Source organism: Narcine bancroftii, chromosome 7 (assembly GCF_036971445.1).
Source record: "Narcine bancroftii isolate sNarBan1 chromosome 7, sNarBan1.hap1, whole genome shotgun sequence".
NCBI lineage: Eukaryota > Metazoa > Chordata > Chondrichthyes > Torpediniformes > Narcinidae > Narcine > Narcine bancroftii.
Window position 1 is genome coordinate 46,064,385 of NC_091475.1, and position 26,356 is coordinate 46,090,740.

Below are 26,356 nucleotides of genomic sequence, written 5' to 3' on the forward strand. Positions count from 1 at the left end.
TATCAGGTCACCACTCAGCTCCAAATTAGTTTTCATCCCAGTATTATTTTTGCAAAAAAAAGTTAGAAACTTGAAATGAAAAACAAAAAATACTGCAAAAGCTCAGCATGTCAGGCAGCATATCTTAAAAGAGAAATAGGTTTCTGGCCCAGAACTCTTCAACAGATGTCAACCGTGATAAGTGTTTCCAACGATTTTTATATTATTTGTGATTCCAATTCCACAATTAATGATCTTCTCTTAACTATCAACAAGGAAACACAAATATGGCAATCTTTTAAACCTTACATTAAGTATTCAATTTCTTTAGAATGGTGTCTGAGAACTCAGATTAAATAGCCTAATTTGTTTCAAGGTTACCCAACTCTTTCACACCAGGAAATAATTTTTTTGAAAAAAAAGGCACACCGGTAACGATATGACTTGAATAAGAGTCCATTTTAGGTATCACTGAATGATTCCAAATTATTTTAAATTATCAACCTAGAACTCAGTATTTTTTTAAATTCCAAAATTAGATGATGGTGGGAGTAAGCTCCAATCCAGGATTGGAAGATACAAGCTGGACTAACATTTCAGTGAAGGAATAATGTACTGGCAGAGGTGCTGATTTTGGATAATACTTTAAATTGAAGCCCTAAATATGCTGATCAATGAATTATACTAATCAAGATGATATTTCTCAAATAGTATGGTTTTGGTCAACATTAATTTCTCAATCAATGCCACTTGAATAGATACATTACATATTTATTTAAATTGCTTTTGTGTTATCTTGCTGGGACTAAATTAGTTGCTGTGCTAATTTTAATAAAAAATGTTTTAACAATAAAACAAACATTTTTTCAGTCTGCAAAGAAGTGAAAGTTACTGAAGATATTCTTCTTTTTTTATTTTGTTTCTTAAGGCGAATCTCCTGCCAAAAACAGGACACGATTGAGACAGTATTCAATCTTTACAACTTTATGAAACCTACAATCCAGGTGAATCAGATTCAGTCAAATTCTGCATCTCCTTCACCACCAACTACCCCCCCCCCCCCACCCTCCTACCAGCAAAAACAAACATCTCATTATGCCTATTCATTTAATGATGGGAAAATAACAACATTTATGAATTTAGCAAACAAATGATATTTACAGATTAAATTAAGATTTTAAGATGGATAGCTTCCCATATCTTTGCAAAATAACCAATGACGTATCTTTCCTCTCTCCATTTTTAGTAACCTTTGTTCAATGTAAATCTATTATTACAACAAAATAACAGATCGAGAGTATCACAAGTACAAATCCGTGACCACTAAGTCACAGCATTTCAAAGCATAACTGCATTGGACAATCATTTCCTGTATGGCACTCACTCAAAGAGGGTTAACTGATAGTGGAAAGTTTGCTTATTGGAACTGTGTCTTCTTTGGCTTGGCTTCGCGGACAAAGATTTATGGAGGGGGTAAATGTCCACGTCAGCTGCAGGCTCGTTTGTGGCTGACAAGTCCGATGCGGGACAGGCAGACACGGTTGCAGCGGTTGCAGGGGAAAATTGGTTGGTTGGGGTTGGGTGTTGGGTTTTTCCTCCTTTGCCTTTTGTCAGTGAGGTGGGCTCTGCGGTCTTCTTCAAAGGAGGTTGCTGCCCGCCAAACTGTGAGGCGCCAAGAGAACTGTGTAATGCGCATCGAAAGAACCAAAGACCTGTTGATCCAAACTAAGGCTTTTATTAACTAAAAGACTGGAGCACATCACAAGTAGGTCGACCAGTCCAGTATGACCTGGTCTGGCTAGGAGCAATCCTTTAAGACCTGCCAGTAGGTGTGGCTACCATCTCAGCCAATCACAGTCATCCTACACTACCATCTGTACATATACACATTGGTGATAGAATCTGTACGATCACAAACTGCATGAAGATTTTGGCACCCTACCAATTATTTTCCCAATTAAGGTTTAAATATACATCCTTGCTGGTTGAAGTTCTGAACCTAAAACCAGCTAGTTAGCTCTAATGTTTCTCCAACAGAACTGCCAAAGCTTAAATTGTTTACCACCCGCTTTCATGACGGGATTTACAATAAACATATTCACATTAAATCTAATTAGAGTATACCAACTTTCACACAGTTTCTGATTTTCACAACGAGCTTCATCCAACTGTTTCCAAAGTTGTTTAATTTCCATCCGAAATTGTACATTTTCAGTCTTTAACGATGCATAGTCAGCTGTGTCCTTTAACTTTTCATTCAGTAGCCCATGTTGCTTCACTAGCAAAGAAACTTGGCCTTTAGCTTCATTCAGTTCAACCTGCAATGAGATTTTAACTTGAATACTTATCAATTAAATGGAAGTTAATGTTGAGAATTATGACTCCCGTCAATTATGAAAAACTAGCTTTCGGGCTCTTGAAACTCCACTGATTACTCCAACCATAAACTACACTAGAACCATCAAAAAGATCCAACCACGCAAATGAAATACCACTTTTTTTTTTAAATCTTGCACTAGCTGTAAATGTCGATATTTATTTATCCATCTATCCTTTATAGATATGAACTCTTTCAGTTCTGGGATCAATAAATGTATAATATTGTAACTGGTGTATCTTGCTTACCTGTTTGGCTACAGCATGCAAGAATTTCAGTGCTTATGAACATTGCACTGAAGTGTTTGACATTAAATTCATTATCATTATATGCATGGATTGTTGAAGTGTTTTTGCCTGTGTACTTCCAGCAGGAGTGTTGGCATATTTGAATCGATGACCTCAGGGCAAGGATGCTTTATCATAGATACTTGAGACATATGTAAAACACGAAAGTCAGTAGACACTGTGATTGAAGTTAAAATATAATGCTGGAGAAACTCAGCAGGTCAAACAATGTACTTTATATAGCAAAGATAAAGATACAAAACCATCATTTCGGGATTGAGCCCTTCATCACCACCAAATCTCTGCTACACAAAGAGAAGGAAGGTCCACCATACTTTCCTGAATCCGCATTTTGGCAAGTTGGATCACTTGGCAGTGCTCCTACTGCTTGCATAGAGACAGAGCCTAAAGCGAGAGGCTCCAGGGATCAGGACAGCCAAAAGGCGGAATGAGGATGAAGATCAGCTGCAGGACTGCCTCAAGTCAATGCATTGGGCAGTATTCAAGAAGTCAATTGAAGATCTCAATGATTCCAGGTCTATTATAGACTTTATCAAAACAGCTGTTTTTGAGTATGCCCCCACCAAATTGATCAGGGTTTTCCCCAAGTAGGAACTCTTAAACAAAGAGTTCATAAGTCTAGACATGGGTGGAAAATTGATCTGAATACAATATGGGATGATTTATGTAGGGATTTGATGACTAATATTATCAATGTAAGATATAGATTAGCTCGGTATAATTGTTTACATCAGTTAAATCTTACACCACAGAAATTGAATAGAATAAAATAAGGTGTGGTGAAGATATAGGAACTTTCTTGCATTCAACTTGGCTTTGTCCTAATGTAAAATCTTTTTAGGTAGATTTACGAAATAATTTGGAACAAGTTATAGGAGTTGTTTTTCTGCAAAATCTGGACTTATCCTTATGAGAAAATATTGAACGAACAAGGCCAAAATTAAAACTATCAATTTATTAATAGAAATTTGTTAAAAATTTGATAAAATAAAATAGAGGAATTGTATTGCAGACTTGGAAATCAGATATATTTTTAGGTATGCCAAGATGGCATGCAGAAATTCAAAGTTGCATTCCTTTGGAAAATATTTCATATAGTTTGAGAAATAAATATCTAATGTTTTTGCAAATTTGGCACCCATGTACCCAAAATATTAGGATTAAATTTGTAATAATGTCCCTTCTGTTCCTCCAGACCTACGAGATTCTCCTCTGCATTGTAATGAAGAAATTTTATTTACACATGTTTGATGACACTTCTCTGTGCAATCCTGAAAATTTTCTTTCCTTTTCTTTTTTTTTCTATAGTTATATCTTTTATATAGACTATGACTATTTTGAGGGAGGGGGTTAGGTAGGGTGGGGTTTTGAGAGAGAGGTGAATACCATTATGTATGTAACCCTTGATTTTTTTTTTGCAATTTGTAGTACTATATAATTCTGATTACTGAGTGTATGGAGAAAATTTTAAATAATATTAAAAAAGGACTGACGTTGCACATTATTTATTACCGAATATTTCTTTCCTGTATTTGCACAATTTGTTTATATTTCTTAGTTTTAATTTCTCTCTTTTGCAAACATATAATTTTCCTTAAGTACAGTTTACATTTCCAATAAGTAGAAATTCTGCCTGGCCCACAGGAAAAAGAATCTCAGGGTTGTTATGTGATCTCATGCATGTACTCTGACAATAAATGTGATTGACGAGCTTTCCTGAGATGGTACAGAAAAGTTTGTCTGCATGGAGGAAAATTGTTATGGGACTCACGTCCATGCAAGTATTTTGCTCAGGACTGGAATCACATTTTTCAATGAAAGTCAATCGACAATCTGGAATTCAACTCGCTGATTTTCAAGTATCCTTGTATCACCTGACATTTCTTACCAGGTGATGGGAATAAACCATCCTCAAATTCCTCCCATTCAACTGCACATAGGCATCCGATACAATTTACCTCCAACTTCATCACTTGAGCACGGGTTTGCTGATGTTCCTCTTTACTTGACTGTATGTTCAGAGATTCTTCATGCAATCGAGCTGCTTCCGCTGCAAATGATAAATATGTTAAAAGATGATAAGAACAAATAAACAGAATTACAATTTATCATTATTTTCCGTTGTTAGTGAAGCTATATTTCAGGCAATAATTTAATACTTTACAGCATCAGACATGTATTATTATCCCTATTTAATCTCATTAAATTCCGTGAGAATTTATCAGCTAAAAACTGCAGTATATGAAGCATTCAAGGATTATTTATAATATTTATACAGCTTGTTATGCAAGAACAATTGATTTGTTGAGCAACAGGACTTAAGTGCTGAATATGGATTTCTGCTAAACAGAAATCTGCTGGGGATTTGTAGGTTTGTTTTAAATGCATGTCTGAAAAGTTATTTTTTCAGTAGTTAATATTGCATAACTTTTATATAGCATTTTGGTTTAGGAAAAGAATAGATAAACTGGTCGGGGGGGCGGGGGGGGGGGAAAATTCCTACATAAAAGTGCACTGTGTAAGAGTGAAGGCCTAAATGAAACCCTTTCTTTATGAAAAGTGAAAGATTAAAAGAAAATGAAAGTATGACTGAAAATGTGATGGTTAATTGCAAGATCTAAAGAGATGTCCCACATAGTGACCTTCTGGTCCTGGATGCCAGGAAAATTCTGTTCAAGCTGCATACCCCTCGGATCAGCAACCAGGATCAAAAAAAATGAACTAATATTTCTTAAGGAGCCAAAATGCCTCTTGCTGAGAGATGAGGAAAAATAGTTTTTCCCCAGAGAGTAGTGAATGTTTGGAATTCTCTAACCAGGGAAGTGGTTGAGGCTGCCTCATTAAACATATTTAAAATTCAGTTAGATAAATTTTTACATGATAGAGGAATTAGGGGATATGGGGAGAAGGCAGGTAGTGGAGTTAGGTCATAAATTAGATCAGCCATGATCGTAATGAATGGCGGAGCAGGCTCGAATCATTACAAAGGGCAGCAGTTGCAAGAGCAAATGAAATTTTACACTTTGCACAGGATCAAATGGAAAAAATATAAAAAGTCAATAAAAACCCAAGTCCCACAGCCTCTTCATAAGTTTTTTGACTGATAATGCATCCTAGGGAATAGAATGGCTGTTGTTACTTACCCCAGCCAGCTCAATAAAATGGAGGCGGCAAGATGTCAGGTGTCTGAGGTTAATGTTGGAGAACAAATTGGGTCTAGTGATCACAACTCTATTAGTTTTAGGGTAGTTTTAGGGAAGAGCAAAGAAGGGCCTAAAGTTGAGGTTCTGGATTGGAGAAAAGCAAATTTCGAAGGAATAAGAATGGATTTGGGGAGTATTGAGTGGGACATGATTTTTTCAGGAAAGGATGTAAATGAAAAATGGAGGATATTCAAAAAAGAAATTTTGAAAGTACAGAGTAGATATGTCCCAGTGAGGATCAAAGGAAAGGCTGGAAGTCATAGGGAGCCTTGGTTTTCGAGGAATATTAGAAATTTGGTTAGGAGAAAGAGGGAGGTGTACAAAAGGTATAAACAACAGGGTGCTGAGAAATTGAAAGAGGACTACAAGGAGTGTAGAAAAAATCTAAGAAATTAGAAAGGCCAAAAAGAGGCACAAAGAGGCTTTGGCAGACAGAGTAAGAATAAATCCAAAGGGTTTCTATAGGTACATTAAAAGTAAAAGATTAGTGAGGGATAGAATTGGACCCCTTGTAGATAGGGAGGGTAGGATATGTGAAAAGTCAGAGGAAATGGGGGAAATTTTAAATGATTTCTTTTCCCCGGTATTCACTAGGGCAAAAAATATTGTACCAGTTGAAGTAAAGAAAAATAGTGGGGAGGTCATGAATCATACAAGGATAACCGAGGAGGTAGTGATGGCAGTGTTAAAAAATATAAAGGTGGACAAATCTCCGGGTCCGGACAATGTATTCCCAAAGAAAGGGTCCAAATGTTAGCCTGGAAATTATAGACCTGTGAGTCTGACGTCTGTGGTGGGTAAGTTGATGGAAAGTGTTCTGAGGGATGGCATTTACAAATATTTGGAAGAACAGGGATTGATAGGTCGTAGTCAGCATGGTTTTGTCAGGGGTAGATCATGCTTAACAAACCTTATAGAGTTTTTCGAAGGGGTTACCAAAACGATTGATGAAGGGAAGGCTGTGGATGTTGTCTATTTAGACTTTAGTAAAGCTTTTGACAAAGTTCCCCACAGGAGGTTAGAAAAAAAGGTAGAGGCATTAGGTATAAATAAGAAGGTAGTGAAATGGATTCAGCAATGGTTGGATGGGAGGTGTCAGAGAGTACTGGTAAAAAATTGTTTGACAAATTGGAGGCCGGTGACTAGTGGAGTTCCTCAGGGATCTGTCCTGGGTCCATTATTGTTTGTTATATATATATATTAACAATCTGGAAGGAGGGGTGGTAAATTGGATAAGTAAGTTTGCAGATGATACAAAGATTGGTGGTATTGTGGATAGTGAGGAAGATTACCATAGCTTAAAAAGAGATATAGGAAAGCTAGAGGAGTGGGCTGAGAAATGGCTGATGGAATTTAATACAGATAAGTGTGAAGTGTTGCATTTTGGAAAGGCAAATCTAAATAGGTCATATACATTGAATGGTAGACAATTGAGGAGTGCAGAGCAACAAAGGGATTTAGGAGTTATGGTAAATAGTACCCTCAAAGTTGATACTCAGGTAGATAGTGGTGAAGAAGGCATTTGGAATGTTGGCCTTCATAAATCGGAGTATTGAATTCAAGAGTTGGGATGTTATGATGAAATTGTACAAAGCATTGGTGAGGCTAAGTTTGGAATACTGTGTGCAATTTTGGTCACCAAATTATAGGAAGGATATAAACAAAATAGAGAGAGTGCAGAGAAGGTTCACGAGAATGTTGACAGGATGTCAGGGTTTGAGTTACAGAGAAAGGTTGAGCAGCCTGGGGCTTTTTTCTCTGGAGCGCAGAAGATTGAGGGGGGATTTGATGGAGGTGTTCAAGATTTTAAAAGGGACAGAAAGAGTCAATGTGGATAGACTTTTTCAATTAAGAGTGGGGGGATATTCAAACCAGAGGCCATGGTTTGAGATTGCAGGGGTAAAATTATAAGGGGAACGTGAGGGGAAATTTCTTCACGCAAAGGGTGGTTGGGATGTGGAATAAGCTTCCGGCAGAGGTGGTTGAAGCAAGGACGCTATTTACATTTAAGGAAAGACTGGATAATTACATGGAGGGGAGAGGATTGAAAGGGTATGGACCAGGTGCTGGTCAGTGGGACTAGGAGGGAGGGGATTTGATCCGGCATGGACTAGTAGGGCCAAACTGGCCTGTTCTGTGCTGTATATGGTTATATGGTTATAAGATTGCAGCTATGTTAATAATTTAACATTCCTATTTTAATTTTTTCCACGTGACTTTTGGAATGTTAAAAATCTCCCTTGATGTTCTGATCTGGCTACCATCACCTTAAATTAATACAGAAGTTTGAGTGGCCATTTAAGCTTCAAGGGAGACACAAGCAGCAGATTCCCACTCCACTTAAACATCACAGGAGATTTAGAGACATCATAAGTACTATTTCAACACTGCAGAGTAACTAGCTTCAAACATCGACCATGTGGATGCAGAGGGGGATTACAGATTAAGCTAAGAGACTGAGCTGAGACTTCCACTCCATACCATCCTCTGGCCAACATACAATCCTTGGAGAACAAACTCAATGAACTCCGAGCCAGATTACAACATGAGAGGGACATCAGGGAGTGCTGTGTGATGGTTAAACAAGAACATTCCAGACACAGCACTACAGCCGTGGCTACTCCTTCCGCCACACTGATTGTATACTGGCATCAGGAAAAACCAGGGAAGGCGGCATGTCTGTCATCATTAATTCATCATGGTGCACAAAAGTAACGATCACGTCCCAGTCCTGCTCTCCTGACCAGGAGCATCTGGCAATCAAGTGCTTGCCCATTCTACCTGCCATCATCCTGGTCATAGTGTACATTCCACCACAGGGTAACATCAGGCTGGCACTGGAGGGTCTGAGCATTGTGATTAGCAGCCATGAGAGAGCACATCCTGATGCCTTCCCAATCATTGTGGGGGACTTCAAACCAGGCCACCTGAAGAAGACTAACAAAACACCACCAACATGTCACATTTGAGACCATAGCAGTGAACACACTCAACCAATGCTACACCACCATGAAGAATGCCTACCAAGCCATACCACGTCCACACAGCAAGTCTGATTACCTGGCTGTCTTTCTACTCCCGGTGTACAAGCAGAGACTGAGGACCACAGCACCAGTGAAGATGGAGAAAGTATGGTCAAGGGAGGCAGAGGAGTGTCTGCAAGACTGTTTTGAATTGGTGGACTGGACCATATTCAATAACTCATCCTTAGAGTTGAATGAATATGCAACATGCGCTATCAACTTCAAGGCCTGCGTGGACAAGTGTGAACACATACTGCGTGTTCCCCGACTAGCAGCCTTGGATGAATCAGAGGATTTGCAACCTGCTGAAGGCAAGATCGAGAGTATTTAAGGCCAAGGATCCAGATCTCCTCAAGAAGTTCAGGCAAATCCTGCAGAAGACTCTCTGAAGCAAAATGGCAATTCCAGAGGAAGATGGAGACAGAAACAGATATACACCAGCAATGGCAGGGAGTGCAGGCCTTTACAGCCAACAAAGTGAGGACAAAAACCATAGTGGTGAATCTTCATTACCCAATGAACTGAACATCTTCTATGCCCACTTTGAGAAAGAGAATTCAACAATGCCATAAGAATCCTTGCAAAGGCTGAGAACCCTGTGATATCTGTCTCTGAAGCTAATGTCAGCTCATTCAAGAAAGTGAACCCTTGCAAGGTGTACCTGGCAGGGTACTGAAATCTGTGCCAACAAGCTAGCTGGCCTCTCATCACTGCAGTCACAGGTTCTCATCTACTTCAAAAAGATATTAATCATCTCAATGCCCAAGAGAGCAGTGTGAGGTGCCTCAACACTATCACCCAGTAGCACTAACATCTACTGTGATGAAATGTTTTGAGAGGTTGGTCATGGCCAGAATTAATTCATAGCTAAGAAAAGGTCTGACCCCACTGCAATCCGTCCATCATCCCAATCACTCCACAGCAGATGCAATATTGCTGGCTCTCCACTCACCTCGAAAACAGAAACTCATATAAACTGTGCTTTTCATAGGCTACAGCTCAGCCTTTAACACCATTATTCCCTCAGTGCTGGTCAAGAAGCTCCAAATCCTGGGGCTCTGCATCCCCCTTCTGCAACTCGATCCTCGACTTCCTCATTGGAAGAGAACAGTCAGTATGAATTGGAAACAACACCACCTCCTTACTAACAACACAGGTTGTGTGCTGAGCCCATTGCTCTACACTCTATAATCCAATACTGTATGGCCAGGCTAGATAAAAATTTGCCAATGGCAGCATGGTTGTCAGCAAAATCACAAATGGCAATAAGGAGGCGTACAGGAGGGAGATAGGATTGGTTCATTGAGTCTGGTACAGATGTGCCAATGCACAGGATAAGAAACAACTCCAGAGGGTTGTTAACTCAGCTGCAACAACACGGGCACTAGACATCACTCCATCGAGGACATCTACAAGAGGTTGCATCTTAAGAAGCCAGCCTCTATACTCAAGGACTCATGCCACCTAGGCCATGCCCTTGTCACTCTGCTACCATCGGTAAAAAGGTACAGGAGCACAAGGACAGCTTCTTCCCCACTGCCATTAGATTCCTGAAAGATCAATGAACCAAAGACTCTGCCTTACTTTAACTTTTCATGCACTATTTTTATTTATTGTTGTAAGATGGTTTACATGAATGTTTGCACTGTGAAACTACCACGAATTTTTAACAATAAATAGTGATTGGTCTGTCAATGCTCTAGACTTTTCTGGTCTCATATTCAGTGATTTGTCGTTAATACCAAGTTGAAATAATAGATCATCAACAAAAACACCCCCCTTCATTGATGCTGTTTGGCTGAATTTCAGTTTTAAAAATTCTTCCTCATATAAATGATCTGTTGGAAAGCACAAAAAATGCAAAATAATAAACCATACCTTCAATTCTTTTCTCATTTGCTGCCAATTTCTCCATTCTTTTTCGATAATCTTCCTGCAGTTCAAGTTGATACCTGTATAGAAGAAAGAATTGTATTATTTAATAGTTGAATAAAAAGAAAATCATCAAAACTTTGTATTAAATCCAAATGGCCTCATTTGGAATGAGGGATTCCATCTGTTCAAGTCATACCAGCTTATCAGTAAAATACAAAAATGCAAACACTATTTGCACAAGGTTATTATTATTCTGGTGGAAGTTAACTCCATCTTTGCAGATATCACAGAAAAAATAGTTTTGGTGAAGTTATTGCTATTGCAATAACAATTTTTCACTGAAAGTTTTTCCCCCTCAATCAAAAGAGCACATCTTCTACCTAACTCAACAATTGGAAGGAGTGAACTTTGATGTAAAACTTCAAAATTAAATTTCTAAATATTCTCCTCTAGAAACTGGTTTAAAGCAAACCCATCAGGATATTTACAAATTGACTGTACCATGATCTTTTATACTTCCACCTTAATACATTAAAATGATAATGAGTTTATTATCAATGTAGGAGTCCTCCGTATGTTTGGAACAAAGATACTTTTTTTTTCCCCTTTCTTTACCTCTGTGCTCCACAGTTTTAAATGTGTAATCAAATAATTCACATGTAATTAAAGGGAACATTCCAGATTTTATTCAAGGTTATTTGTATACATTTTGGTTTGACCATGTACAAATTACAGCACTTTTTAAACACATAGTCCCCTCATTCCAAGGCACCATAATGTTTAAGACCTTTGGCTTCACAGGTGTTTGTGAGTATTCAGGCATGCTTAATTGCTTCATTGGTGCAGGTATAAGAGAGTAAGGCTTGCTTCAAAGCTTTTGATCACCTTTAGAGTCTGTACTTGTCATTATTCAAGATGAGGACTAGAGTTGCACCAATGAAAGTCAAATAACCCATTGTGAGGCTGAAAAATAAGAAAACAGTATGAGACATCACCCAAACCTGAGGATTATCCACATCAACAGTTTGGAACATTAAGAAGAAAGAGTGAACTGATGAGCTCAGTAATCGCAAAGTCTTAGACAGTGCAAGATACAAACCATGGCAAAGCTTTAGATTTTGGACAGATCCCTTAAGCCTCTACATTTTGCTCTTGCCATCACTCTAATACAGGTTAATCTTGGTCTCATCTCTCCACAAGACTTTTTTTTCCCCCACGATTCTGCAGGCTCTTTTAAATACTTCTTGGTAAACGGTAATTTGGACACCTTGTGTCTGTGGCAAACTAGTGGTTTGCTTTATGCAGTGTCACCTCTGTATTTCTGTTCATGAAGTTTCCTGGAGACAGTAGTCATTGACACATCCACACCTGCCTCCTGAAAGAGTGTTTCTGATCTGTGGACAGGCATTTGGAGATATTTCTTCATTTATGGTGAAAATTCTCCAGCCGTCAGCAGTGGAGATCTTCCTCATCCTTTGTGATTACTGAGCTCACCAGTATGCTGTTTCTTCTTAATGACGTTCCAAACTGTTGATTTTGGTAATATTAAAAGGTTTGGTTGATGTCTCTTACTGCTTTATTCTTGCTTTTCAGCCTCATAAAACTTCACTCGGGCATCTGAATGATTTTCGGCATTACTGAAGGTTCAGGCCCAAAACCTCGATTGCCTTTTGCTTTTTATGAATGCTGCGTGACCTGCTCAGTTTCTTCAGTAATTTTGCATCAGAATACCATCTTTTGCAGGTTTCCCTTCAAGTCATAAGACATCCTGGCTTGGATATTGTTGTTCCTTCATCATCGTGGCATCCAGATCTTAACTTAGAACTCCCTCGTGAATAGCACCAAGGGAATAACATTAGCAGGTGGACTGAAGCAATTTGTGAAGGTGGCAACAGATCCTGGCCTTATCAGCGACATCCAGATGGAAAAAAAACAAATGAGAAGCAGTTGTTTGCTCTTTAACATATTAGTCTCCAAGTTAGACGTGTTTTAAAAGAGTCAAGGCTTCTAATATTTATCCCCCAAATGGGCATGATAGTGTTCATTGATGAAGCTCCTTCCATTTTTTTTGTGGTTCGCAGCCACAGCTACCAACAGGCTTCCAATATCTTCTTCATTAATTATTCTTTATGTACAACGAGAGACATTGAGTGCATGTAGATAATTCAAGTTCGTGGCAGCTACAACTAAGATAATTTAGATCAACTGGCAATGAAGCACCGTGCTGTCACACAAATCACTGAAGCAAATTATATTTATTTTGTCATTTCACCTGAAAGTACTGAACTGACCAAGAGTCAAATCTGACATCCTCCTGGAATCTATTCCTTTGCCCTTTTTCATACATTTACAAAATGAGAAAGTTCCACCTAGTGTTCTATACTAACATAACACAATTCTAAAGCAACACGATTGAAGTGATCCACAAATTATAACAGTAAGATTTTCTAATCAACAATATTATCAGCAATTTAGTACAAACATGAAATAACCAGCTTCACTTCCCCATAGATGCTGGTCGAGCACTTCCACCATTTGTTTATTTATCATGGAAAGGCTAAGTGCTCACGAGTGAAAAAGAAAAGTCTGCATTTTATCAATGCTGTTATGAATAGCAGTTGGCCATGATTTCACAGACGCTCAATGACAGTGAGCATAGCAACCCACAGAGAATCAACTTCAACGTGAGGTCACAACAGAAAGTCTGAGGGAATGCCATCACGAAAGCATTATATTATCATTTACACTCAATCATTCCTGCATGCAAACAAGATTCCTCAAATGGTTCCCAGAAGTTGAGCAAAGCCACAATTCTTCAGAAAACTATCGATTTACATCGAGTTTCTGCACAAAGAAGAAGCAGGACAAAGAACTCTCCACTCTGCGCAAATACAATACAGCTTTGAAGATTATAAGTCCACAATATCTTAGGACAGATTCTTCTTAGACCAACTTAGATGTGTACATGAAGAGCTATAATCCGCAGAGTTGTGAACCTTTAGTTGATTGGGATGAATTTGATAAACTGAATACCCTGCTTGATATGAATTTTATGGGAAAACAGATGGGACCTGGAGCATAGTGACTCTGCACGCTATCCCCCAAGTGATCTTCTTCTGATATGTAGTGTTGTACTTGAGTATGAATTGATTTTGGCTGGATGCCACAGAAAGGTTCCCACCCCCCCCAGCCCATTGCATCTTGGTACACAGGAAAATATTGATAAACAATTCAACAATTTTGGTTCAGATTTCAACATCTGCAGGCGTGTGTGTTATCCCTGGTTTGGAATCTATTTTGACATAACTGATTTACAGAAAATTAAAATTACAATCAATAAACATTCTTATTATACTAATTGCTGTCCCTTAAATAAAATTTCTTCAATAACACCTATGCTTGCACAAAACAAAGTGATTAGAAATTCGTGATTTTTAAAAGCCTCCCTCATCCTCGCCCGTCTACAGTATATAATGAAAAGTTGTCAATTGAACATTTTAAAAATTTTTTGCTTAAAATTACAGTAAAGTGTTCAAAATGCTAGTTAATACAATTCTATATACTGAAGGACTAGGTTATTTTGTTTACTGTCTCCTTGAATCGCACGTGCCTTACTTGCATAGTTCATTCTTAAGCTTTTGCTCATAAGTCTCTTCAATATTTTTCACTGACAATTCCCGTCTTTGGAGACCGTCTTCCACACTCCTGTTCTTCTGTTCATGTAAATTCTGGGTCCTGAAATGGGAGAAACATCTTTTTTTTTAATATAAATGTTTTTAAATTTAAACATACAGCACGGGTCTTTCCAGCTCATGAGCCTGTACCACCTAAGTACCCCAATTAACCTACAACTCCCATAGGTTTTGAAGGGTGGGAGGAAACCCACACAGACATGGGAAGAACTTACAAATTCCTTACACACAGCACCGGATTCGAACCCAGGTCACTGCCACTGTAAAAGCCAGTGCTATTCAATCATGAATGAAATCTATATTCAAATACAATTAATATACTTTCTCACAAATTGAAAGCCACAGTTTTCTCATCACCTACCTAATAATCAGATTTTGTACAATTCATAATCCAAAAAATTATTTACCTGTGCATTCTTATTACCTCTCAATTTAAAAAGTACAAATGATTAACCCATCAGAATGGAGTCATTTTTACAGAACATTAAAAATTAGATGCATAAATAAAACCTGCATAAAACCTGTTCCCAATTTTTATGATTCATCACAGGATGTTATTTTGATCTTCAACAGGGAGTCTCATTAATAAGCATAAAACAACATCTTCCAGTCTCACTATGGAGTTAGAGTCAGAACGATTCATTATATTATTGGTGGATGTCAGAACCTACAGGAAGCAAACAAAGCTAGAAATACAAGCAAGATGTCAGGAGGTGAAATGAGATAACAAAGAGGTGATCAAGAAATTACAATGACAATGTAGGCTCCTAATAAACAATATCATCAAGTTGACTAGTTTATTATTTTATCAATTCAGAAATCATGAAAAATATTTGCCAGTCAAATAAATGCCCTTTGCCAACAGCATATTAATTACTCAGAAAACATGCAGGCATATTTCTCAGAGCAATTACCTGTATGTTTCTGTATCTAAAAGAAATGGCAATGCAGAGTGTTGTCAGATAACCTTCCTCCTGAATCTTTCACCCGAAAGAGCATGTGGCATTATGTGACAATAATGGAACCTTTCCCTTTAACAGGGAAGCAAAGATGAATCCACACTTTTCCATTCTGTCATTTAATATTTGTATTTTATTATAAATATATAATGTAACTAATTGCTAACAGCAGAAGTCTCAAGTTACACAAAAAATACCACCAATGCTGTCTCTGCAAAATCATCCAAATTTATTGGATGGTCAAGTGAGCCAGTATCCACTCCAGTATTGCAACCCTTTCAGTACCCAGCTATTTTGGACATCAATGTCATTTGCATAACCAACACCAAGTTCCGGAAACACATCATCTTCCCATGACAGCTTAGAAATGAGATTACAAAGTAAAGATTCAAGAAGGTGATCGCAGCCTATTCGAACAAAAAAATGCAACATTTGAACATTTATGAATAACTGGGACTCTCAGAAACAAAAAAACTATTAATTAAAAAATTGCAAGGGATTGATATATACTAGAGTTCCATTTAGATGCTTTTCTCCTTTAAAATAAACAAAGGTATTGTTCTTATGCTGGCCTCAATGGTCCATGAAAAATCATTCCCCGGAAATAATACATTCTCTTCCCACAAATATTCCACAGAGAGTACATCCAGCATTTTCTATTTTTGTTTCAGATTTCCAATATCTGCATTTTTTGCTTTATTCATATCAATTTACTAACATGTAAAAACACAAATATATCATTGTTTTTTTTTTAAATGTCAATTCTCGACTATTGCGTTTTGTACTTACAATTCAAAGGCTTCAATTCGTTGCCGAAGTTCTACTTCTCTATTACGCAGAGCTTCAATGTCTTTCAATAAACTTTGCCTTTGCATATAGATTTCTTTCTCTTCAACCTATAACAAGATTTTTAAAAATCCTAAATAAATCTGTAAAATAAGTTCATTAGATACTGTACATACTTGTAACAGAAAATATTCAAAATTCCACATCAATACATACCTTAAAATTGATGGATTATCCTGGTTTAAACAGCACCATTAATTTACCACATGTAAAATATTTTAAAACATGAAGGAATTGCAATGCAAGAATATATGTAAACCACACTTAAAGGTAATTTATAATCCAGAGCAAAATTCTCCATTAATAAAAATAACAGCTCCAAAAATACCCAGGAAGTTTCTAACAAACAACACGACTCTCCACTGGCCTCTGATTACCACAATTAATCTAATGATTTCTAGAAACTCAGTGACTGGACTGCACCATAACAGAACTCACCTCACAATTAATTGCTAGTTACAGATTATGAAGCTGAAAAGCAATGCTTTTTTCTTGTCACAAGAAATGTGGGTTAGAATTTATGAAGATAATAGAAAATTAGAAATTAAATTAGATAAATTAAACTATTAGATAATAGTAAATTAGAAATTAGAAAGCCACTTCAGACTAGCACAAATATACAGTTAAAGGCAAAATCCAAAAGTACTCATTATATACTAAGAAAAACTGTTCTGCTGTTTGACTCATCATTCAAAATGGTCTCTCTCAAGCAACCCTCAGAATTGAGGATATCTTGCTTCTCCAATTACAATGAGGCCAATAGAGGACCTGCAAACTCTACCATAGGTGATTAAGGAAGGTGTTGCAAGACAGGTGGGTAACTTGGGTGTAGCGTGCTCCTTCTGCCATTTACAAGCCCAGCAAAGTCCTCTTGCCTTTCCAATTGCTCTTCCATTCTGAGCAATATTGGGTCAGGTGTTAGACCTTTTGACAAAGGCATTGAAAACATCCTCAAATCTTTTTATTTGTCTACTTTGAATCATTTCCTCATGGTGAGAGAATGCTGAAAAGTGTTTGAAAGAGTCTGGTGTCAGTTTTATATTCATGGGTATTGAACACCTTGTAACGGAGACAAGAACTGAATATGCCATAGAAAGAACTACATTGTCCATTTCAATGCAAGATCACTCATTAACAGCACAAAGCCTTGTGACTTCCAAACAAAATTAAAAACAAATTCTAAGTGTAGAGTCCATTCCTTCAGGTTCAATGGAAACTTTTTTTAAAAATTACCTTAAAATATTTTTGTCCCTTCAGTTCTCCCCCCACCCCCCCACTCCCACCCCCATCCCCACACCCCACCAGATACAACACTGTAATTCTAAATTATATTTCCCTCTTCAGGCTCTGGTTTGCTTAGTTAACAATTCTTCATTCTATTTGATTAAAAGAGACACCCAATTGAATGCCCTGTTTACAGCTTCCAAATAAGGTAAACAGGCCTCCATGCCAAATGATGATCCAACTGGACCAAATTGTACAGCAAGTCACAGCAATTAAATTAGGCAAATAAAGGTCTAACAAACAGTGAACAAACAGTGAGCAATGCTTCTAACAAACAGTGAGCAATGCTTCGGAATGGACAACTCCCTACCAACCTGAAACAGGTTTCAACCCAAAACAGCAATCATCCCTTTCCCTCATGGATGATGCCTGACATGCTGAGTTCCTCTAGCAGTTTCCTTTTTGTTCATAAAATCCATCATTCTCTCTGAAAAATCAAAACAGGTTCCTCTCCCTCCCTTCTGTCTTTTAAGGGAATAAATAATTGGAAAAGATTTCCCACCACCCTGCATTTCTCCATCTTTTCTAACAGATTATCAGCTGTGGGTGAAAGTTTTATCTGCATCACTCCAAAAACTGCTCGAATGAAAGTTAGACCTCAACAATTGGAATGGTGATAAGAGTAGAATAAAAGTATGCTTAACCTTAATGCTTGTCCAGTTTCATCTCAGACCATAGTTCATATTGGGGCAGATATAAAACACAGAAAAGACCAATTTAAATTTTTCAGATGAACAGCAGAACAAAGCACAAGGACCTGGAAATTCTTCTTGGTGTGTCAAACTGTTGTTGTTGTATTGTTGTACTAACACACATTTGGGTCCTACTCAAAATCTTGAAATACTCAAAGACACATTTGAAATTGTATTAAAATTTAAGTTTAGAAACAACCATGAAAGTGACCCTCCACAGCCACGCTCGATTCAGTCCCACTGCAGATACATACCAACAACAAAAAAGTTTTTATAAGCACACTCCTACTGGTGGCCAGACAGCAATAGCTGCATGGAAAACAGAGAGCCAATAGGAAAGTAAAAGAGCAGTTCCTGATTCAGTGGAATGGTGTGCACCAGAAGAGGATACACTTGGCACTAGTGAGCTACAGTGTGGTATAAAGCACCCAGAATCTTGGGTGGGAATTTGCTGAAGGGTAGGTCTACACATCTGTACTGCCTTGAAGGTTTCAGATCAGAACAAAGACAGGGATAGCATCATGACAAAATTGCTATGCATACAAGCAAGATGGTTAGCAAGCAATTATACCTGCCTGCAACATGCAGGAAATGATAAGGGCCATAGAGGATGCTATCTTCACACTCTAGCAGCAGGTTGTGAAAAGCCCAAGGACCACAACCCCTACATTGGAGGCCATGTAATACTTCTCTGTTGGATTGGCCACATCTGCACCAGATGTACCGAGATCCAGTTACTAAGGGAGCAAATTAGGGATATGTAGTTGCAGATTGATGACCTGCGGCTTGTAAGGGAGAGTGAGGAGTTAATTGACTCAACTTTCAGGGCGATAAATACTCCAGAACCTGTGTCAGGTAAGTGGGAAACCGTCAGGGGGGGAAAGAAAAAAAGCAAGAAAAATGGAGAGCACACCAGTGACTATCCCACTCAGCAACAGTTATGTGGTGTTGGATTCTGTTGAGGGAGATGACCGGACAGAAGATGGCCACGGGCACCAGGTCAATGGCAATGAACCTGACAGAGTGGTGCAAAAGAAAAGGAGAAATGCAGTAGTTATTGGAGATTCCATTGTCAGGGGTACGGACAGGAGGTTCTGTGAGCCAGATAAGTATACCCACATGGTGTGCTGCCTCCCTGGTGCAAGGGTACAAGATATCACAAATCGGGTCCAAAATATTTTGAGAGGAGAGGGAGAGCAGCCTGATGTCTTGGTACATGTGGGTACAAATGACATTGACAAGAAAAGGGAGGAGGTAATGAAAAGGGATTACAGTGAGCTGGGACGAAAGCTGAAAGACAGGAACACTAGGGTGGTGATCTCGAGATTACTACCTGTTCCAAATGCAAGTGATGAAAAGAATGTAAGGATAAGGAAAATGAAAGTGTGGCTGAGGTGCTGGTGTACAAGGCAAGGATTTGGCTTCTTGGATCAATGGGACCTCTTTTGGAGAAGGCATGATCTTTACAAGAGGGACGGGTTGCACCTAAACCCAAAAGGTGTCAACATTTTGGCAAGTATGTTTGGTACAGCAGTGGGGCAAGGTTTAAACTAATTTGGCAGGGGTATGGGAACCAGAGTGATAGGGAAAAGGGTAGGGAAGATAAAGAAATGGCCAGGAAAAGTAAAATAGGAAAAGTAATGTTGGGAGGAGAAAGTAAAAAATCAGATGGTGCAGTGAGTTTTTGGGTCAATGATAGTGTTAAGAAAATTACAAAGAAAAATAGTGAGCAGAAAAATCAAAAAAGGTTACAGAAGTCACTAGATATTAAAAGAACAAAGAGCATAAGGGCACTTTATCTGAATGCCCGCAGTATTAGAAATAAGGTTAGTGAACTTGAGGCGCAAATCGGTACCCATACCTATGATTTGGTAGCCATCACGGAAACATGGCTACAAGGTGGCCCTAAATGGGAATTAAACTTTCAAGGGTGCAAAGAGATAGACAGGATGGTAAAGGAGGTGGAGTTGCACTCTTAATCAAAGATGAGCTCCAGGCAGTAGTGAGGGATGATATAAGATCTAAAGAGCATAATGTTGAGTCCATTTGGGTAGAGATAAAGAATAACAAAGGGAAAAAATTATTGGTGGGTGTTATCTATTGCCCACTATGTAGCAATAGTTTAGTGGCACAGGAAATAAATAGAGAGATAAGTGAGGCATGTAATAATGATACGGCAGTCGTCATAGGGGACTTTAACTTCCACATAGATTGGGAAAATCAAGTTGGTCGTGGGAGTCTGGAAGAGGACTTCATAGAATGCATCCGCGATAGCTTTCTTGAGCAGCATGTTAAGGATCTCACAAGAGAAAATGCTCTCCTGGATCTAGTGTTGTGCAATCAGATAGGTAGAGTAAATGATGTAATAGTCAGAGACCATCTGGGAAATAGCGATCATAGTATGATTGAATTTCTCATTCAGATGGAAGGGGAAATAGTTAGATCTAAAACTAATATATTATGCTTAAACAGGGGTGACTACCATAGGATGAGGGAGGAATTGGGCAGAGTTGACTGGGAGCACAGGCTAATTGATGAAACAGTTGAGGAACAGTGGAAGATTTTCAAAGAAATATTTTGTAATGCTCAACAAAAATATATTCCAGTCAGGAAAAAAGGCAGCAAGGGAGGGAAAAATCAACCGTGGTTAATAAAGGAAATAAAGGAGAGTATAAAATTGAAGGCGCGGGTGTACAAAGCTGCAAAGAGCAGTGGGAAACTGGAAGATTGGGAAAACTTTAAGAGACAACAAGGAGTTACAAAGCGGGTAATAAGAAATGGGAAAAAGGATTATGAAAGTAAATTTGCACGAATTATAAAAACAGAAAGCAAAAAATTTTATAAATATATAAAATGGAAGAGGGTGGCCAGAGTTAACATAGGACCCTTGGAGGATGAGAAAGGAAAACTGGTAGCAAAAAATGAGGAAATGGCCGAGGCATTAATCAAATATTTTGTGTCAATCTTCACGGTTGAAGACATGTCCAGCAAACCCAAGTGCGGAGTTAAGGATGCGAATGTTGGGGAGGGCCTTGATAAAATAGTTGTTACAAAGGAAGTAGTGATTGAGAAACTAATGGGACTAAAACCAGACAAATCACCTGGTTCTGATTATATGCATCCAAGGGTTCTGAAGGAAATGGCAGAAGTTATAGTTGATGCATTGGTGGTCATATACCAAAATTCCTTGGATTCTGGGCAGGTCCCGGCAGACTGGAAGACAGCAAATGTCACGCCAGTTTTTAAGAAGGGATGTAGGCAGAAGACTGGAAATTATCAGCCAATTAGCTTGACATCTGTAGTTGGAAAAATGCTTGAAGCCATCATTAAAGATGAAATAGTGAAACTTTTGGAACGCAAGGGTTCAATCAGGCAGATGCAGCATGGTTTTAGAAAGGGAAGATCTTGTTTGACAAACTTGTTAGGATTCTTTGAGGATATAATGGGTGCGGTGGATAGAGGGGAACAGGTTGATGTTGTATATTTGGATTTGCAGAAAGCGTTTGATAAGGTCCCGCACAAGAGACTTATCAGTAAGTTACAGGAAAGTGGAGTCCGGGGAAGTATATTGGTCTGGATTGAAAATTGGTTGTCTGACAGGAGGCAGAGAGTCGGGATAAATGGGAGTTTTTCAGGTTGGCAGGGAGTGGTAAGTGGGGTGCCGCAGGGGTCAGTGTTAGGCCCACAACTGTTCATCATTTACATTGATGACTTGGAGGAGGGGACAAAATGTGGTGTAGCCAAGTTTGCGGATGACACCAAATTGAGTGGAAGAGCAAATTGTAATGAGGATGTGGAGAGTCTGCAGAGGGATATAGTTAAGCTGGATGAGTGGGCAAAGGTCTGGCACATGGAGTACAATGTTAGTAAGTGTGAGGTTATCCACTTTGGCAAGAAAAATAAAAGAGCTGAATATTATTTAAAGGGTAAAAAACTACAGCATGCTGTTGTGCAGAGAGACTTGGGAGTGCTTGTGCATGAATCGCAAAAAGTTAGGTTGCAGGTGCAGCAGGTTATTAAGAAGGCAAATGGAATGTTGGTCTTCATCGCTAGAGGAATTGAATTCAGGAATAGGGAGGTAATGTTGCAACTGTATAAGGTACTGGTGAAACCGCACCTGGAGTACTGTGTCCAGTTCTGGTCTCCATATTTGAGGAAGGATATACTGGCTTTGGAGACGGTCCAGAAGAGGTTTACTAGGTTGATCCCTGGGATGAAGGGGTTGACTTATGATGAAAGATTAAATCATCTAGGATTGTATTCGCTCGAGTTCAGAAGAATGAGAGGAGATCTTATAGAAACATAGGATTATGAAGGGTATGGATAGGATAGATGTAGGAAGGTTTTTTGAGCTGGCCGGGGAAACTAAAACGAGAGGACACAGTCTCAAGATTCGGGGGAGTAGATTTAGGACAGAGATGAGGAAAAATAGTTTTTCCCAGAGAGTAGTGAATGTTTGGAATTCTCTAACCAGGGAAGTGGTTGAGGCTGCCTCATTAAACATATTTAAAATTTGGTTAGATAAATTTTTACATGATAGAGGAATTAGGGGATATGGGGAGAAGGCAGGTAGGTGAAGTTAGGTCATAAATTAGATCAGCCATGATCGTATTGAATGGCGGAGCAGGCTCAATGGGCCATTTTTGGCCTACTCCTGTTCCTACTTCCTATGTTCCTATTTCAACAGCAAACCCATCACCGTACCTTCACATTCATGGGGTAGCAGCTGTAGAGGTACTCATGGACAAACAAAAAAAAAGCAGGGGAAAAGAAAATGTGTTTCAATAATACTCATATGTGACTGAGCGCACATTAAGTGATCTCTCAGGACTGCTTTTACTGTACCCTCCATAATATTTGGGACAAAGACATTTTTTTCCTTTATTTGCCCCTGTGCTTTACAGTTATCCATTTTTCACCAAACAATTCACATATGATTAAAGTGCACATTCTAGATTTTATTCAAGGTTATTTGTATACACTCTGGTTTAATAATGTGGAAATTACTTCATTTTTTTTAATGCATAGTTGCCCCATTTCAGGGCACCATAGTGTTTGGGACACTTGACTTCACAGGTATTTGTAAGAGACATCCCCCAAACTTTAGGATTACCAAAATCAACTGTTTGGAACATCATTAAGAAGAAAGAGCATCCTGGTGAGCTCAGTAATGACAAAGGGACTGGTAGGACAAGGAAGACCCTCCACTGCTGGTGACAGGAGAACTCTGAGCTGAAATCAATGAAAAGCAGTCTGGCATATGAGGCGCCATTCTTCAGGTGGGTCAGGACGGAGTGAAGGGTCAAGACGATAGCATCTTCTATGGAATGATTTCTCCTATACGGGGATTGAAATGGGTCCAGTGTCTCTGGGAGGTGTGCTTTGATGTATTCCATCACCATACACTTGAAGCATTTCTTAATGGTGGAGGTCAGTGCTATATATTCTCATTGACCTGTTGAGTTTCTCCAGCATTGTGTTTTTAACCTTCATTCGGGGGCCTACCACCTAGCTCATCAGGGGTCAAAAATGAGAAATGTTGAAACAATGATGCCAGTAGATCATTACAGCGTGGTCTACTCAGTCCTGAGAGATGCACTCAGTCACTTATGAGTATTATTGAAACACATTTTCTTTTCCCCTGCTTTTTTTTTTGTTTGTCCACGAGTACATCTGCAGAAGCAGAAGTGGTCATTATTGAAAAGGGTGTCCATAAAGAGTCTCCTTCCCTTCATGATATTCTGCAATGTCAAAACATTGAATGGGCTTGTGTAGCTTTTCTTTCCTCATGTGTGCAAGATATAAAAGACCCCATTGCATCACTGACAATGAAACTATTTCTCACTACACTATTTAATTTAAAGACAATGAGGTAGAAATTTGACTTCAATCTGAAAAATAATGAATTTTCAACCCAATCAGTTAAGTATTAGCATTTAAGTAATTCACAATATTCAGTTACAGAAAGCCAATTTATTTTTCAAGCATATTTAAACCTACTTCCTGCTGTTTCTGAAGTCTCTCAATAGCATTCTTCTCTCGTGCGATCAATGTTTCAGTTTTCAACTGGTACATTTTATCTAGTTTCAATCTGTGTTCTTCTCTGTCCTTCCTTGACCTCTCTTTCTCTTCAACCTGAATTTTAGCTAATTCCACGTCCTTAAAATGCTGCAGCTATAACAAAAAAAAACTGGTTAAGTTTCTTGAACGCCAAGTTAAATTTTTAATCTAAAGCAAATAGTGTCAACTGTAATATGATTTGAGCAGCCTTGCATCATAGCTAATTACACATATGGTTAAGGTAAACAGCATTTCAGAACAATGTAAGATTTATAAAAAGAGAAATTGCTGCAATAGCAGAAACTCTCAACGACAACAGCATTTGATGGACCCAAAATAATTTCACCCATGATCTTCAGGAGGATTGGGGAAAAAAAACAAATCATTATCCAACAAGCATGATCTGAAACACTAAGCTGGCAATCTCCAGTAGCCAAGGGATCTGGGAAGTGGATGCAACATCTATGGAACACAATAAGAAAATTCCAGGAAGACTGAAGATTATCAGGAACTACCAATACAACAATCTTGAAAATACAGGTATTATGACAAACGATCAATTCTGGATTCAAGAACATTGAGAATGCAGCCAAAAATTTGAAAACAATGAGAAGGTTTCCAACAGTGCAAGGTGTCTGGAATTAAGGACTCAATTCAGATTTGAGGAAGATCAATCTGGTAGAATGTTGAAAAGTTGGCGGCATGGATCAGGAGCCAGTGATCGGGATTTGAATCCAGTGCTGTCTGTAAGGAGTTTGTATGTTCTCCCTGTGTCTGTGTGGGTTTTCTTCAGGGGTTCCAGTTTCCTCCCACAATTCGAAAAATGTACCGAGGGTGTAGGTCACACATGTCAAACTCTGGCCTGCGATATAATTATATTTGGCCCGCAAGATCATTTCAAAAATGTATTAGAGGTGGCATGCTGGCCGCTGTGCCAGTATAGCGCATGCACAGTAATACAACAAATTCCAGAATGCATTGGCGTCAGCCTGCTAATCGACCCCACCTCCTCTGTTTACATTGCAGGGTCTCACCGTGGACTCTGGTTTTGGGGTCTGGCCGGTGTCAGGGGAAGCCAAGGCCGCTTCCCAGCGCCCGGAACCGGAGGCCTCGGGCCTGACCTCGCCAGGACCGTTGCCCACTCCCCCTCCCTGCCGCAGGCCGATCCGCGACTCACGGTGACGGGGCCGCTGATCCGCCGAGATGCCGCCCTGCAGCGAGAGCCGATGCCCCCGCACTGTCGTTGTCCAACCCGATCGCCCGCAAACCCCATCGCCCGCAAACCCCGCCCTCCCACACACAGGCCTGAGTAAGTATTATGAACTTTAATCTCAGGATAAAATGATCTTCCAATAGTTTCACGTCACAGTGATAAATATATTCCTGGTTAAAAATGGTCCTGCACCTGGATACAAGCTCATTAGGCATAAAACTTGAAAAGTGTGTAAATCAAAGGATATCTGTACCAATGGAAAAAGGGCATGGCAAATAACCCTGCTAGAGTTCATGCCCACAATCAGTCACCCATTTGATTGTTTCAGGAATCATGTTATTCTCCCACATTCTCAATAGCCCTCAGATTTTACTATTCGACAGCACACTAGCAACATTTGACAAATCCTCTATAGAGAAATATTATTTATTGAATATTTTATTTCTCATTTGTTAATGCTTCTGGAAAGAGTTTATCCAAAACTATTATTAAACATTTATTTTAATAAGAAAAAGTTTAACATTACATATGTTACAAGAAGAGAAAACATGCAGATGTTGTTGAAAATGTTCAATTAATATTTAGTTCGGCCCTCGACTTAGTCCAAGTTTTTAATTTTGGTCCTCTGTGAATTTGAGTTTGACACCCCTGGTGTAGGTTAATGGGATGTAAATTGGGCGGAATGGACTGATGGGCTAAAATGGCCTATTACCATGCTCTATGTTTAAATTTTAAGATGTCAATAAAAATCAGGTGCAATATTTTTCAGTCCATCAACCTAACACCCCCCCCCACCCCCGATATCAGTGCTTGTATTACACCAACTTTGCTTTATGTCCATTCCA

General features: G+C 38.8%; 1 protein-coding gene across 2 annotated transcripts in view; it reads right to left on the reverse strand.

The window, feature by feature from the left end:
- The window catches only part of ofd1 (OFD1 centriole and centriolar satellite protein), a 94,156-nt gene that overhangs the window by 53,342 nt on the left and 14,458 nt on the right, over positions 1-26,356 (reverse strand). For both annotated transcript variants that reach the window (XM_069889945.1, XM_069889944.1), the window contains exons 8-13: positions 24,239-24,412; positions 16,206-16,312; positions 14,381-14,500; positions 10,769-10,842; positions 4,623-4,714; positions 2,108-2,297 (exon numbers count right to left, since the gene is read on the reverse strand). In XM_069889945.1, coding sequence (XP_069746046.1) covers positions 2,108-2,297; positions 4,623-4,714; positions 10,769-10,842; positions 14,381-14,500; positions 16,206-16,312; positions 24,239-24,412 — 757 coding nt within the window. The remainder of the gene's footprint in view (positions 1-2,107; positions 2,298-4,622; positions 4,715-10,768; positions 10,843-14,380; positions 14,501-16,205; positions 16,313-24,238; positions 24,413-26,356) is intronic.